The sequence below is a fragment of the Myotis yumanensis genome, unplaced genomic scaffold (assembly GCF_028538775.1).
Source record: "Myotis yumanensis isolate MYYU_CA2020_CCGP unplaced genomic scaffold, mMyoYum1.0.hap1 SCAF_8, whole genome shotgun sequence".
Lineage (NCBI taxonomy): Eukaryota > Metazoa > Chordata > Mammalia > Chiroptera > Vespertilionidae > Myotis > Myotis yumanensis.
In genome coordinates, this window is record NW_027223759.1 from 40,100,175 (window position 1) to 40,115,301 (window position 15,127).

Consider the following 15,127-nt stretch of genomic DNA (forward strand, 5'->3'; position numbering starts at 1 on the left):
TTGTTCATCATATTTTTCAGTGTTATACCCATGATAAACCTATGATAAATTTTAGCTTTAATCTGGTCATGTGACACTTAATTTGAATTTGAATGCTATGACATGTAATGAATGGCAAAAGCTCAGAAGCCAAACTGGTCATATAAAAAGTAAGAAAGGCTCTCATCAGAGTAGATATATGGCCTTCATTTAAAATTTTTTCTCTTGACAATGCAGGAAGAATATACATGGATTAAAATGTTATAATAATCTTCCCTTTCCTTTGATATTTTGCTTTCTTAGAAAAACCAAGCCCACCTGAAAAACTTGGAGTAACAAGTGTATCGAAAGATAGTGTTTCCCTGGCCTGGTTGAAGCCAGAACACGATGGTGGAAGCAGAATTGTACACTATCTTGTTGAAGCACTAGAAAAAGGACAGAAAAATTGGGTGAAATGTGCCGTGGTAAAGTCAACCCATCACGTTGTTTCTAGTCTGAGGGAAAACTCTGAATACTTTTTCCGGGTGTTTGCTGAAAACCAAGCTGGTTTGAGTGACCCGAGAGAGCTGCTTCTTCCTGTTCTTGTTAAGGAGCAACTAGGTATGTCTAGCTTTATGTAGAAGCAAAATTTGAAATTATGTGCATTGATCTGAGTTCATCTTTAGAAATGTGTTTTCATCTTCATCTGCCATACTCTTCTTTTTTAGAACCACCTGAAATTGATATGAAGAATTTCCCAAGTCATACTGTATATGTTAGAGCTGGTTCAAACCTTAAAGTTGACATTCCAATTTCTGGAAAACCACTGCCCAAAGTGACCTTATCAAGAGATGGTGTACCCCTGAAAGCAACCATGAGATTTAATACTGAAGTTACTGCTGAGAACCTAACCATTAATCTGAAAGAAAGCGTTGCTGCTGATGCTGGAAGATATGAGATCACAGCTGCCAACTCCAGTGGAACAACCAAAGCTTTTATTAACATCATTGTGCTGGACAGGCCTGGTCCCCCAACTGGCCCTATTGTTATTGGGGATATAACTGAAGAAAGTGTGACTCTCAAATGGGAGCCACCTAAGTATGATGGCGGAAGTAATGTTACCAATTACATTGTACTCAAGAGAGAGACCAGTACGGCAGTATGGACTGAAGTGTCTGCCACAGTTGCAAGAACCATGATTAAAGTCATGAAATTGACCAAAGGAGAAGAATACCAATTCCGCATCAAGGCAGAAAACCGCTTTGGAATCAGTGATCACATAGATTCAGCTTATGTGGTTGTCAAACTACCATACAGTAAGTTGTCAATTTTGGCAAAGATCCCAGGTTTTCGCTTACATAAATGTTTTAAATGTCTATATTAACTTACGGCATGTATCTCTTTTGTAGCAACACCTGGACCGCCATCTACACCATGGATCAATAATGTTACTCGAGAAAGCATCACTGTGGGCTGGCATGAACCAGTGTCCAATGGAGGCAATGCAGTTATAGGCTATCACCTGGAAATGAAAGACAGAAACAGTATTTTATGGCAAAAAGTCAACAAAATGGTCATCCGCACAACTCACTTCAAAGTCACAACAATCAGCGCTGGACTTATTTATGAATTCAGAGTGTATGCAGAAAACGCTGCTGGTATTGGAAAACCAAGCCACCCGTCTGAGCCAGTCCTAGCCATAGATGCCTGTGGTATGTTATTTGATAAGAAAGATGCTTCTGATAACTAAAAATTCAAATCTTGTTTCTGCGAAGCAAAATAATGTTGGCATAGTGCTTGCTGCTGATCTGCTTTCTCTTGTTACCACAGAACCACCAAGAAATGTCCGTATCACCGATATTTCAAAGAATTCTGTCAACCTTTCATGGCAACCACCAGCTTTCGATGGAGGAAGCAAGATTACAGGCTATATTGTTGAAAGACGAGATCTTCCGGATGGCAGGTGGACCAAAGCCAGCTTCACCAATGTCATTGAGACTCAATTCACTGTCTCTGGCTTGACTCAGAATTCGCAGTATGAATTCCGTGTCTTTGCTAGAAATGCTGTTGGTTCCATCAGCAATCCATCCGAGGTGGTGGGCCCCGTTACATGCATCGATACTTATGGTAAGCATTTTCAGCACTTTGAATCCCAACAGCAGTTAACTCAATAGTTACCCTTAATCCATTTGGTCTTAATCTATAGAATAACTTTTAGTATACACTTTAGTTTGATTTTTAGAAGACATTATCTGGCAGTCTTAGGAAGAACTGGCTGGGAGTCTAAGGAAAATTCCTTAAGCTCCCCAGCCCTCTTGACTTAATTGTAAAATAGGAGATTTGGACTACAGAATATCTAAAGGCCTTTCCAACTTCAACCTTTTATGATTCTTTGGTTGTATGAGTTGGTGCTTTCACTCTTCTTTTTTAAAACATCAGACTCAATAATTAAGACCATGGCTGAGTACCCAGAAAATATTCTTCTTAAATAAGTGAAAAACTAAACAGAGGTGTTCATGGTAGTATTAGCAGCAGCTAATATTTGGGTACTTTCCATGAATGCTCCCCCTTAGTTCTAACAGCCCTAAAATTAGCCCAATTTACAGAAAAGAAACTGAGGTTTCGAGTGCTTATGTAACTTCTCCAAAATCAAACAGCTCATTTGTGATAGAGTGGGAATTCAAACAAACTCCTGAACTCTCTGTACATTGTTGTCAGTGCAAAATATACATACTTGACCATTCTGGAAAATAAGTAGTATGTTCAATTCAACAGTGGTTTAAAACTTAAAATTTCATTAGAGTTAGGCATCCTGTGATAGTTTTTCTAAGTTTCCCATTTTCAAGGAGGAGCCTCTATAGTGTCCACTCTCATCCTCACGCTGAGAATCCCAGAGCTGCTCTTTATGAATCAGGCTTTGTGGACACTGAATCAGTACTTGTGAGACCAAGAAGCAGGTCAGATTTAGTTCTATTTCTCAAAAGTTCTGTCTATGGCCATACCACCCTGAACATGTCCAAACTCATCTGATGTCGGAAGCTAAGCAGGGTCGGGCCTGGTTAGTATTGCCCTAGCCCGTGTGGTTCAGTTGGTTGGAATGTCCTCCTGTACACCAAAAGGTTGTAGGTTAGCTTCCTGGTCAGGGCACATGCCCTTGTTTCAGGTTCAATCCCTGACCAGGGCACAGAAGGCAAGGTAACCAATTGATCCAATTAATGTTTCTCTCTCACATCAATATTTCTCTCTCTCTCCCTCTGCTCCCTCCCTCCCACTTCCCTCCTGTCTCTAAAATCAATTTAAAAAGAAATAAAGGTGGGTGGGAAAATTCTAAGAAGCATAGCAGAAAATCTATCCAGTGAAGCATATAGCTCTTTGAGTAGAGAATTCAGACTTCAAGGGTCTGACATGAACCACCCACACCAATAAACTGAAAAGGGAAAATAAAAAGGATAGGAGGTAGTTAAAGAAAGAGAAAGGAGAACCTAGCATGAAAGAAAATGGATAATGCTTATTCTTCAATGATGTTCTCACTAGCATATCTCATTTCAACACTGGAATCAAACACCTAATAGATTTTTAAATATATTTCAAAGGTATTTAAGTCCCTGTGCAATTAATGCAGTGTCATTGGGGTACAGAACTTACTCTCAATCTTTCTTACCCACTTGGGATAGAAGAGCAGCTTGTAACATTTGAATGTTTAAAATAATGGCTAAATAAGATTAGAACTACTATGTGTGTCCATATATTTTTAAATAAAGGCCAATGGCTTACTTTAAAGTTATTACAATTATTTTTTTCATCTTTTTGACCTTTTAAATATTTGTCATCTGTTTTTCCTGCAGGTGGACCTGTAATTGATTTACCTCTAGAATATACAGAAGTTGTCAAATACAGAGCAGGTACATCTGTGAAGCTCAGAGCTGGCATTTCTGGCAAACCTGAGCCTACAATTGAGTGGTATAAAGACGATAAAGAATTACAAACCAATGCACTGGTGTGTGTCGAAAATACCACTGACCTTGCATCTATACTCATCAAAGATGCAAGTCGCCTTAATAGTGGAAGCTATGAATTAAAACTAAGGAATGCCATGGGCTCAGCCTCAGCCACCATCAGAGTACAGATCCTTGGTAGGTACTGAGTAAAGGCCAACATCATATTTTGTAGGCCTAAAACTTAGTAATTTTAAGTAATAGCCTTTTAAAATTACTAACGTATTGTTTTGTTCTTCCATTGACAGACAAACCAGGACCACCAGGTGGACCAATTGAATTTAAGACTGTCACTGCTGAAAAGATGACTCTTCTCTGGCGGCCTCCAGAGGATGACGGTGGTGCCAAAATCACTCACTACATCGTGGAAAAGCGTGAAACAAGCCGCGTTGTGTGGTCTATGGTGTCTGAAAATCTAGAAGAGTGCATCATTACAACCACCAAAATTATCAAAGGAAATGAATACATCTTCCGGGTTCGAGCCGTGAACAAATACGGAATTGGTGATCCACTGGAATCTGATCCAGTGGTAGCAAAGAATGCATTTGGTGAGACATGATTTCATTAGAAAACTGAAATCCAATACTTAAAAGTATTCTAAAACTAAATATAAGCTATTCTGCTAGCTTGTAAATGCTTTCTTAGAATGACTTTGATTTTCCTTTGTATTATATCTCTTCTCATAATCATCCTCTTCACAAGGTGGAAAATATAACAAATGAAGCTAATATTCTTGGATAAGATTTGAAGATTGAAAAGTAGAATTTGTCAGTAATGTCGATCCTTTGAGCTCATTTTCCTTTTCCTTTCTAAATAGTTACACCAGGGCCTCCAAGCATACCAGAGGTGACAAAGATAACCAAGAATGCAATGACTGTTGTCTGGAACAGACCAGTTGCAGATGGCGGTAATGAAATAAGTGGCTATTTCCTTGAGAAACGAGACAAGAAGAGTCTAGGATGGTTCAAAGTCCTAAAGGAGACTATCCGTGACACCAGACAGAAAGTGACAGGACTCACGGAAAACAGTGACTATCAATATCGAGTCTGTGCTGTAAACGCTGCTGGACAGGGTCCATTTTCGGAACCATCTGACTTCTACAAAGCTGCTGATCCTATTGGTAAGTGCTCATAAATGCAGCATCTTCACCCATGTCTTTTTTGATGTCACTGAATTGTACATGATTATGTAACTACTATGTGAATGGTCATTCCAGATCCTCCAGGCCCACCAGCTAAGATAAGAATTTCAGATACAACTAAATCATCCATCACTCTTGCCTGGAGTAAACCTGTCTATGATGGGGGCAGTGCTGTTACTGGCTATGTTGTCGAGATGAGACAAGGAGAGGAAGAGGAATGGACTATTGTCTCTACCAAAGAAGAAGTCAGAACTACAGAATATGTGGTATCTAACCTGAAACCTGGAGTCAATTATTACTTCCAGGTGTCTGCTGTAAATTGTGCTGGGCAAGGAGAACCTATAGTAATGACTGAACCTGCACAAGCTAAAGATATACTTGGTATGTACCTACTGGTATCATTGCATTTTTATTTTTTTTATTAGAGTATCTTCAGTAAATCATTTTCTTGCTTTAAAATTCATTGTGTATGTCCATTTTATGTCTACAGAGGAGCCAGAGATCAACCTAGATGTGGCTTTCAGAACCTCTATCATCGCTAAAGCGGGTGAAGATGTACAAGTATTTATTCCCTTTAAAGGCAGACCTCCACCTACTGTCACATGGAGAAAAGATGAGAAGAATCTTGGCAGTGATGTGAGATACAGCATTCAAAACACTGATTCATCTTCATTACTCATTATTCCTCAAGTGACTCGCAATGATACAGGAAAATATATTCTCACAATAGAAAATGGAGTTGGTGAACCCAAGTCTTCAACTGTGAGTGTCAAAGTGCTTGATACGCCAGCCGCCTGCCAGAAACTACATATTAAACATGTTTCTCAAGGCACAGTCACTCTGTTCTGGGATCCTCCTCTCATTGATGGAGGATCTCCCATAATTAACTATGTCATTCAAAAGAGAGACGCCACCAAGAGAACATGGTCTTCAGTGGCAAACAAATGTTCTAGTACATCCTTTAAGGTAACAGATTTGTCGGAGAAAACACCATTCTTCTTCAGAGTTCTTGCGGAAAATGAAATTGGAATTGGGGAACCCTGTGAAACCACAGAGCCAGTGAAGGCTGCGGAAGTACCAGCTCCTATACGTGATCTCTCAGTGAAAGATTCATCAAAGACATCTGTTACCCTGAGCTGGAGCAAGCCCGACTTTGATGGTGGCAGTGTCATCACAGATTATGTTGTGGAAAGGAAAAGTAGTACAGAACAAACATGGTCACATGCTGGCATTAGTAAGACATGTGAAATTGAGGTTGGCCAACTTAAGGAACTGTCAGTCCTGGAATTCAGAGTGTCTGCCAGAAATGAGAAAGGACTGAGTGATTCTGTCAGTATTGGGCCGGTTACAGTGAAAGAACTTGTAATTACACCTGAAGTTGACCTGTCAGATATCCCTGGAGCACAAGTCACTGTGAGAATTGGGCATAACGTGCACCTCGAATTACCTTATAAAGGAAAACCCAAACCATCTATCAGTTGGATGAAAGACGGTTTGCCATTGAAAGAAAGTGAAAATGTCCGTTTCAGTAAAACTGAAAACAAAATTACTTTCAATATTAAGAATGCCAAAAAGGAGAATGGAGGGAAATACACAATTATTCTTGATAACGCGGTTTGTAGAAACTCATTTCCCATCACTGTCATCACACTTGGCCCGCCATCAAAGCCAAAAGGACCCATTAAATTTGATGAAATCAAAGCTGACAGTGTCATCATGTCATGGGATGTGCCCGAAGATGATGGAGGAGGAGAAATTACTTGTTACAGCATTGAGAAGCGAGAAGCTTCACAAACTAATTGGAAGATGGTGTGCTCAAGTGTTGCCAGGACGACTTTCAAAGTTCCTAATTTAGTCAAAGATTCTGAATACCAATTTAGAGTGAGGGCAGAAAACAGATACGGAGTCAGCCAGCCACTTGTCTCTACCATTATTGTGGCAAAACACCAGTTCAGGATTCCTGGCCCCCCAGGAAAGCCAGTTATATACAATGTGACTTCTGATGGCATGTCACTAACTTGGGATGCTCCAGTTTATAATGGTGGTTCAGAAGTTACTGGATTCCATGTTGAAAAGAAAGAAAGAAATAGCATCCTCTGGCAAAGAGTGAATACATCACCAATATCTGGAAGAGAGTATAGAGCTACAGGACTAATAGAAGGCCTGGATTACCAGTTCCGTGTATTTGCTGAAAATTCTGCAGGCCTAAGCTCACCTAGTGACCCAAGCAAATTTACCTTAGCTGTTTCCCCAGTAGGTAAGTGACTGAATTTTATTCAAATATATTTAATTCGGCAACTGAATGTGTTGCCGAACAAACACTGCTTTTCTTCCATGTATCACCTCACCTTCTCTCATATATATCTATATAGATATATAGATATATAGATATATATGTATATTATCACTAAAGAACTGGTCAAGTAAAGCAAGGGGGTTAATTTCAAATCAGTCTGATAAAGTACTTTAAAGTTCTTTTTAAAGATTACAATTCAAAAAAATTGAAATTAATGGCTAAAATGAGCTTGTGGAATTTGTTCATTTTATTGTTCCTCCATTGATGATTAAGAGTTGATTACAGAAATAATGATGCATTTAATTTCCATATAATATTTTAGACCCACCTGGCACTCCTGACTACATTGACGTCACCCGAGAAACCATCACACTTAAATGGAATCCACCGTTGCGTGATGGAGGCAGTAAGATTGTGGCCTACAGCATTGAGAGACGGCAAGGGAGTGATCGTTGGGTTAGATGCAACTTTACTGATGTCTGTGAATGTCAGTACACAGTCACAGGACTGAGTCCTGGGGATCGATATGAATTCAGAATAATTGCAAGAAATGCCGTTGGAACTATAAGTCCTCCTTCACAGTCTTCTGGCTTTATCATGACAAGAGATGAAAATGGTAAGCATTTACAACTGATTTCCAATAAGGCTAAAAGCATTCACATTTTTAAAAAACACTTTTTGGTCCTTGGTCTAAAAAATGGGAACAGGAACATCATTTCATACAGATTATCCAAGGTTGTTATGTGATGAATTAGATTGTCTACCTTTCAAATGAAGAAAAGAAAAAAAATGTAATTGGCATCAATTCTTTTTACCATGTCTATTATTTCACTCCATTCCCATATAAATAGCATACAAGTGGAACTGCATTTTTAGCTTTGTAATTTCAGTCTTTTATAAAAATTTAAAAGGCTCTCAAGAATAACTGCCCATCTTTACTGAAGTTACTAGAATACAGCATACATCAGTAGCACAGTCATCAGCTTGCCTGAGTGCAGCCAATAGCTTCATACAGGAACTCATTTGAATATGCAGCAGTACTAGGAAGTAAATGATCTGTAAATGTTTTGCTTCTCTTTTTATAAGTCTCAATGCGAGATTAATAACATGACAAACATAACAAAGGAGATAACCATGCAAATGTCTAACTCCATAGTCTACATTCTCAATTATCAATCCTACTTTCAGAATAGCTTTGGTAATACAGAATGAGTATTACTAGTAACCCTTCCAGGCTTTATGATATGATGCTAATGAAAAACAATGTTGCAGCAATCAGACCGTCAAACCTCAGAGGGAAGGTAGGGGAGGGTGGAGGTAAGGGGGAGAGATCAACCAAAGGACTTGTATGCATGCATATAAGCCTAACCAGTGGACACAGACACCAAGGGGGTGAGGGCATTATTGGGGAGGTTGGGGGCAACGGGGGGATAAGGACATATATGTAATACCTCAATCAATAAAGAAAAAAAGAAAAATTTTTAAAAAATTTTAAAAGAAAAACAATGTTAATTTATATCATTATTAAGCCAAATTAATACATATTATTTGTATTTCTTTTTTAGTTCCACCAACAGTAGAGTTTGGCCCTGAGTACTTTGATGGTCTCGTTATTAAAGCTGGAGAGAGTCTTAGAATTAAAGCTTTGGTGCAAGGACGACCAGTACCTCGAGTAACTTGGTTCAAAGATGAAGTAGAAATTGAAAAGAGGATGAATATGGAAATAACCGATGTCCTTGGATCCACCAGCCTCTTTGTTAGAGATGCTACTCGGGACCATCGTGGTGTTTATAAAGTGGAAGCCAAAAATGTATCTGGCTCTGCAAAAGCAGAAATTACAGTGAAAGTACAAGGTACTTCTAAAATAGCTTCTTAATCTTAACATTTTTAGGACTTGGATTAGAGGCAGGCCTGATTGCATTTGAATGGACAAGGAAAAAGGAACTAACTGTGGAACCTTTTTCTTACAGATACACCAGGAAAAGTAGTTGGGCCAATAAGATTCACCAATATTACTGGCGAGAAGATGACCCTGTGGTGGGATGCTCCACTCAATGATGGCTGTGCTCCTGTAACTCACTACATCGTTGAAAAACGGGAAACCAGCAGACTTGCTTGGGCACTAATTGAAGATAAATGTGAAGCCCACAGCTATACTGCCATTAAACTAATAAATGGCAATGAATACCAATTCCGTGTTTCTGCAGTTAACAAGTTTGGTGTTGGCAGGCCACTTGATTCTGACCCAGTGGTTGCTCAAATACAATACAGTAAGTGTCCATTTTATGAAGTGGTAATGTATCATAAGATTAACTTCCAAGCAAACATGCCTAATTGGTTTATTTACTTATTCATTCACTTCTCTGTTCTCCTTTTACAGCTGTTCCTGATGCCCCGGGCACTCCAGAACCAAGTAACGTAACAGGCAATAGCATTACCGTGACATGGGCAAGGCCAGAATCAGATGGTGGCAATGAAATTCAACAGTATATCCTTGAAAGGAGAGAGAAGAAAAGCACAAGATGGGTAAAAGTGATCAGCAAACGACCAATCTCTGAGACAAGATTCAAAGTCACTGGTCTAGTAGAAGGCAATGAGTATGAATTCCGTGTCATGGCTGAAAATGCTGCCGGGATAGGACCTGCCAGTGATATCTCAAGACTAATCAAATGTAGAGAGCCAGTCAGCCCACCAGGTGCTCCCACTGTGGTCAAAGTGACAGACACATCAAAGACAACTGTGAGCTTAGAATGGACTAAGCCAGTGTTTGATGGAGGCATGGAAATCATTGGGTATATTATTGAAATGTGCAAAGCTGGCTTAGAAGACTGGCACAAGGTAAATGTAGAGGCGTGTGTGAAAACAAGATACACAGTCACAGATCTAGAAGCAGGTGAAGAATACAAATTCCGGGTTAGTGCTATCAATGGTGCTGGAAAAGGAGACAGCTGTGAAGTGACTGGCACAATTAAAGCCGTGGACCGGTTAACAGCTCCTGAGTTAGATATTGACGCAAACTTCAAGCAGACTCACGTTGTTAGAGCTGGGGCCAGTATCCGCCTCTTCATTGCCTACCAGGGTAGACCAGCTCCTACAGCTGTGTGGAGCAAACCCGACTCTAACCTTAGCATTCGGGCTGATATCCATATAACAGACTCCTTCACCACCCTCACCGTGGAAAACTGCAACAGAAATGACGCAGGGAAATACACCCTTACCGTGGAAAACAGCAGTGGTAGTAAATCAGTCACATTCACCGTCAAGGTGCTAGACACTCCAGGGCCACCTGGCCCGATTACCTTCAAGGATGTGACCCGGGGGTCTGTTACACTGATGTGGGATGCCCCTCTCCTTGATGGTGGTGCCCGAATCCATCACTATGTGGTAGAGAAACGAGAAGCAAGTCGCCGGAGCTGGCAGATTATCAGTGAAAAATGCACTCGTCAAATCCTCAAGGTTAATGACCTGGCAGAAGGCGTTCCCTACTATTTCCGTGTTTCTGCAGAAAATGAGTATGGCATTGGTGAACCTTATGAAATGCCAGAACCAATTATAGCCACAGAACAGCCTGCTCCACCTAAGAGACTTGATATTGTTGATACAAGCAAATCCTCTGCTGTCTTAGCTTGGCTGAAACCAGACCATGATGGAGGCAGCCGAATCACTGGCTACCTGCTCGAAATGAGACAAAAGGGATCTGACTTCTGGGTTGAAGCTGGTCACACCAAGCTACTGACCTTCACCGTTGAACAACTGGTTGAGAACACTGAATATGAATTCCGTGTGAAGGCCAAGAATGACGCTGGCTACAGTGAACCCAGGGAAGCCTTCTCTTCGGTCATTATCAAAGAGCCTCAAATTGAGCCCACTGCTGACCTTACTGGAATTACCAATCAGCTCATAACTTGCAAAGCAGGAAGCACATTTACCATTGATGTGCCGATCAGTGGTCGTCCCACCCCCAAAGTAACATGGAAGCTAGAAGAAATGCGACTTAAGGAGACAGAGCGGATGAGTATAACAACAACAAAAGACAGAACCACCTTGTCTGTAAAAGAAAGCATGAGAGGTGACTCTGGAAGATACTTCTTGACCCTGGAAAATACAGCTGGTGTTAAAACATTTACCATCACAGTTGTGGTCATTGGAAGGCCAGGTCCAGTAACCGGCCCCATTGAAGTCTCATCTGTCTCATCCGAATCATGTGTCCTTTCATGGGCTGAACCTAAAGATGATGGAGGCAGCGAGATTACTAATTACATAGTTGAGAAGCGTGAGTCAGGTACAACAGCTTGGCAGCTTATCAATTCCAGCGTCAAGCGCACTCAGATTAAAGTCACTCATCTCACAAAATACATGGAATATTCATTCCGTGTCAGTTCAGAGAACAGATTTGGTGTCAGCAAGCCTCTAGAATCAGCACCAATAATTGCTGAGCATCCATTTGGTAAGAAAAACAAAAATCATATTTCGACATCTTTAGTATTAAATATTTCCCCTGAATTTTATAAAATTGTATTCATATTTAATACCTTTGTTTATATTTAGTTCCACCAAGCGCTCCTACCAGACCTGAAGTCTACCACGTGTCAGCCAATGCCATGTCTATTCGTTGGGAAGAACCCTATCATGATGGTGGCAGTAAAATCATTGGCTACTGGGTTGAGAAGAAAGAGCGTAACACCATTCTTTGGGTGAAAGAAAACAAAGTGCCATGCTTAGAGTGCAACTACAAAGTGACCAGTTTGGTAGAAGGGCTGGAATATCAGTTCAGAACATACGCACTCAATGCTGCAGGTGTGAGCAAAGCCAGTGAAGCTTCAAGACCTGTAATGGCTCAGAACCCAGTTGGTATGTGTAAAATTGAAGGGTACATTTGTTTATGTTTATTATCATTATGATCATTGGTACTAGCAGGATTCAGGATTGCATTTTTAAACTTTATTTCTGTATCCCTTCCAGATGCACCAGGAAGACCAGAAGTGACAGATGTCACAAGATCAACAGTGTCACTGATTTGGTCAGCCCCAATATATGACGGAGGCAGCAAGGTTGTGGGCTACATCATAGAGCGTAAGCCAGTCAGTGAAGTTGGAGATGGTCGCTGGCTGAAGTGCAACTATACCATTGTCTCTGATAATTTCTTCACTGTGACCGCTCTCAGTGAAGGAGACACTTATGAATTCCGTGTGTTGGCCAAGAATGCAGCAGGCGTCATTAGCAAAGGATCAGAATCTACAGGCCCTGTCACTTGCCGAGATGAATATGGTAAAAAAAATACTCAATGTTCTCCTTTTAAATTATCACAATGTATGTGTAAATAAACTGTCATATATTCATTTACATCTGCTTTGTCTATGACAGCTCCACCCAAGGCTGAACTGGATGCCAGATTACAGGGTGATCTGGTTACCATCAGAGCAGGCTCAGATCTTGTTCTTGATGCTGCAGTTGGTGGCAAACCTGAACCCAAAATCATCTGGACCAAAGGGGACAAGGAACTAGATCTCTGTGAAAAAGTCTCTTTGCAGTATACTGGCAAACGAGCAACTGCTGTGATCAAGTTCTGTGACAGAAGTGACAGTGGAAAATACACCTTAACAGTGAAGAATGCCGGTGGGACCAAGGCCGTGTCTGTCTTGGTCAAAGTTCTTGGTAAGCATGTCAGATGTTCTTTTATTTTTATAGCATGTTCAATGGTGAGCAGAAGGAAAGATCTTCATCACTGTTTGTCATTACACCTGTTTCAGATACCCCTGGCCCATGTGGAAATCTCACCGTCAGCAGAGTGACGGAGGAGAAGTGCACGTTAGCCTGGAGCCTTCCTCAGGAGGATGGAGGAGCAGCAATAACTCACTACATTGTGGAAAGGCGCGAGACCAGCAGGCTCAACTGGGTGATTGTTGAGGGCGAATGCCCAACCCTATCCTATGTGGTTACCAGACTCATCAAGAACAATGAATACATATTCCGAGTGCGGGCAGTAAACAAATATGGCCCTGGTGTGCCTGCTGAAACACAGCCAATTGTAGCCAGAAACTCATTCAGTGAGTATTAACACTTTTAAGCAACTTGGTAGTTGAAATGTAATGGGCTCATGGGGAGAGGAGGACAGTCTTATCAATGGCGACTTCATGCAATTCTGATTATCCTGTTTTCATAAAAATGTAAACAGCTATTCCATCGCAACCTGGCATACCTGAAGAAGTTGGGGCTGGCAAAGAGCATATCATTATTCAGTGGCTAAAACCTGAATCTGATGGTGGCAATGAGATCAGCAACTACCTAGTGGACAAACGTGAGAAGAAGAGCTTGCGTTGGACACGTGTCAACAAAGACTATGTGGTGTATGATACCAGACTGAAGGTGACTGGCCTGATGGAAGGTTGTGCTTACCAGTTCCGGGTGACGGCAGTGAATGCTGCTGGCAACAGTGAACCCAGCGAGGCTTCCAACTTTATCTCCTGCAGAGAGCCATCATGTGAGTTCCAAGAATCATACTACATAAACCTAATGCCTACCAAAACCATATGATAAATAATTTTCCAAAATGCCACTTCCAAGAACTTGCAGAATTTGTGAATGGTCTACAAAAGCATATGCTTATTAGAAGGGTTTTAAATATGGTCTAAATCAGAAAACAAATTAATTATTACTGCTGTTAAGTTAGCAATAGTTGAAAATTGTTGCAGTGTTTTCCAGTCTATGAAAAAAAGTATATTACAAGGATGTATTTTAAAAATCTTCTAACGAATTGAGAAAATGCATTGTAGTGATAACAGCTATTGACAAGAAAATGCATTGTAGTGATAACAGCTACTGACAAGAAAGAAGACAATGTCTCTTTTAAGCAGAGGCTTAGCAGAACATGGTTTCTAGTACTTTAATAAGTACTCAACAAAATAATTGTCACAAGGGCTTCAAAAGGAAGTAGCAAATCTCTGTGTAGAGTTAGAGTCCAAGAACTAAGGAATAAATCGTTAGGGCTGAATAGGGGATATAGAAGAAACTGATTCCTGTATTCATTGTCACCTGTAGAGGAGACAAATGATATTAACCCTGTGAAAGCTGAGCAACTATAAGAAAGTCCCTGAGAATGGATACTTTACACAGTGAGCTTAGCTAGAACACAGCATAGCTAGCCAAAGTAGCAGGAAAGAAACATCTACCTTTCCAAAGAAATCAATTATTAAAAATAATAGTGATAATATAGCAGACAGTGCTTTCCTATAACATCAGAAAAGGCCAGTTACAAAAATTATCTTGGTGGGTGTGGACAACAAAAAATAATGCCTTTGTGACTCTTGAAAACCAAAAATACAAATCTCAAAGCTTTCTTATTTATATAACATCTGCATCCCTCTTTTAAAATCCTATAGATACCCCTGGACCACCTTCTGCTCCAAGAGTTGTAGATACCACCAAGCACAGCATTAGTTTGGCATGGACCAAGCCCATGTACGATGGTGGCGCTGACATCATAGGATACGTTCTTGAGATGCAAGAGAAGGACACTGAGCAGTGGTACCGTGTGCATACCAATGCCACAATAAGAAATACTGAATTCACGGTTGTAGACCTTAAAATGGGCCAGAAGTACTCCTTCAGAGTTGCTGCTGTGAATGTGAAGGGTATGAGTGAATACAGCGAGTCAATTGCCGAAATTGAGCCTGTGGAAAGACTAGGTATTTATCATAAACTTTTAGGTGAATTATTTTCTCATCTCACCTGTTCATG

The 15,127-nt window shown here is 40.5% G+C and overlaps 1 protein-coding gene across 1 annotated transcript in view; it reads left to right on the forward strand.

The window, feature by feature from the left end:
* Positions 1-15,127, forward strand: part of TTN (titin) — a 277,029-nt gene that overhangs the window by 243,548 nt on the left and 18,354 nt on the right. The window contains exons 277-295 of the mRNA XM_070422663.1: positions 283-579; positions 687-1,274; positions 1,368-1,670; positions 1,789-2,085; positions 3,804-4,091; positions 4,202-4,501; positions 4,771-5,073; positions 5,170-5,475; positions 5,585-7,351; positions 7,713-8,006; positions 8,956-9,243; positions 9,361-9,660; positions 9,771-11,837; positions 11,939-12,241; positions 12,353-12,658; positions 12,755-13,045; positions 13,141-13,437; positions 13,566-13,871; positions 14,770-15,075. Of these exons, the coding sequence (XP_070278764.1) occupies positions 283-579; positions 687-1,274; positions 1,368-1,670; positions 1,789-2,085; positions 3,804-4,091; positions 4,202-4,501; positions 4,771-5,073; positions 5,170-5,475; positions 5,585-7,351; positions 7,713-8,006; positions 8,956-9,243; positions 9,361-9,660; positions 9,771-11,837; positions 11,939-12,241; positions 12,353-12,658; positions 12,755-13,045; positions 13,141-13,437; positions 13,566-13,871; positions 14,770-15,075 (9,207 nt within the window). The remainder of the gene's footprint in view (positions 1-282; positions 580-686; positions 1,275-1,367; positions 1,671-1,788; positions 2,086-3,803; positions 4,092-4,201; positions 4,502-4,770; positions 5,074-5,169; positions 5,476-5,584; positions 7,352-7,712; positions 8,007-8,955; positions 9,244-9,360; positions 9,661-9,770; positions 11,838-11,938; positions 12,242-12,352; positions 12,659-12,754; positions 13,046-13,140; positions 13,438-13,565; positions 13,872-14,769; positions 15,076-15,127) is intronic.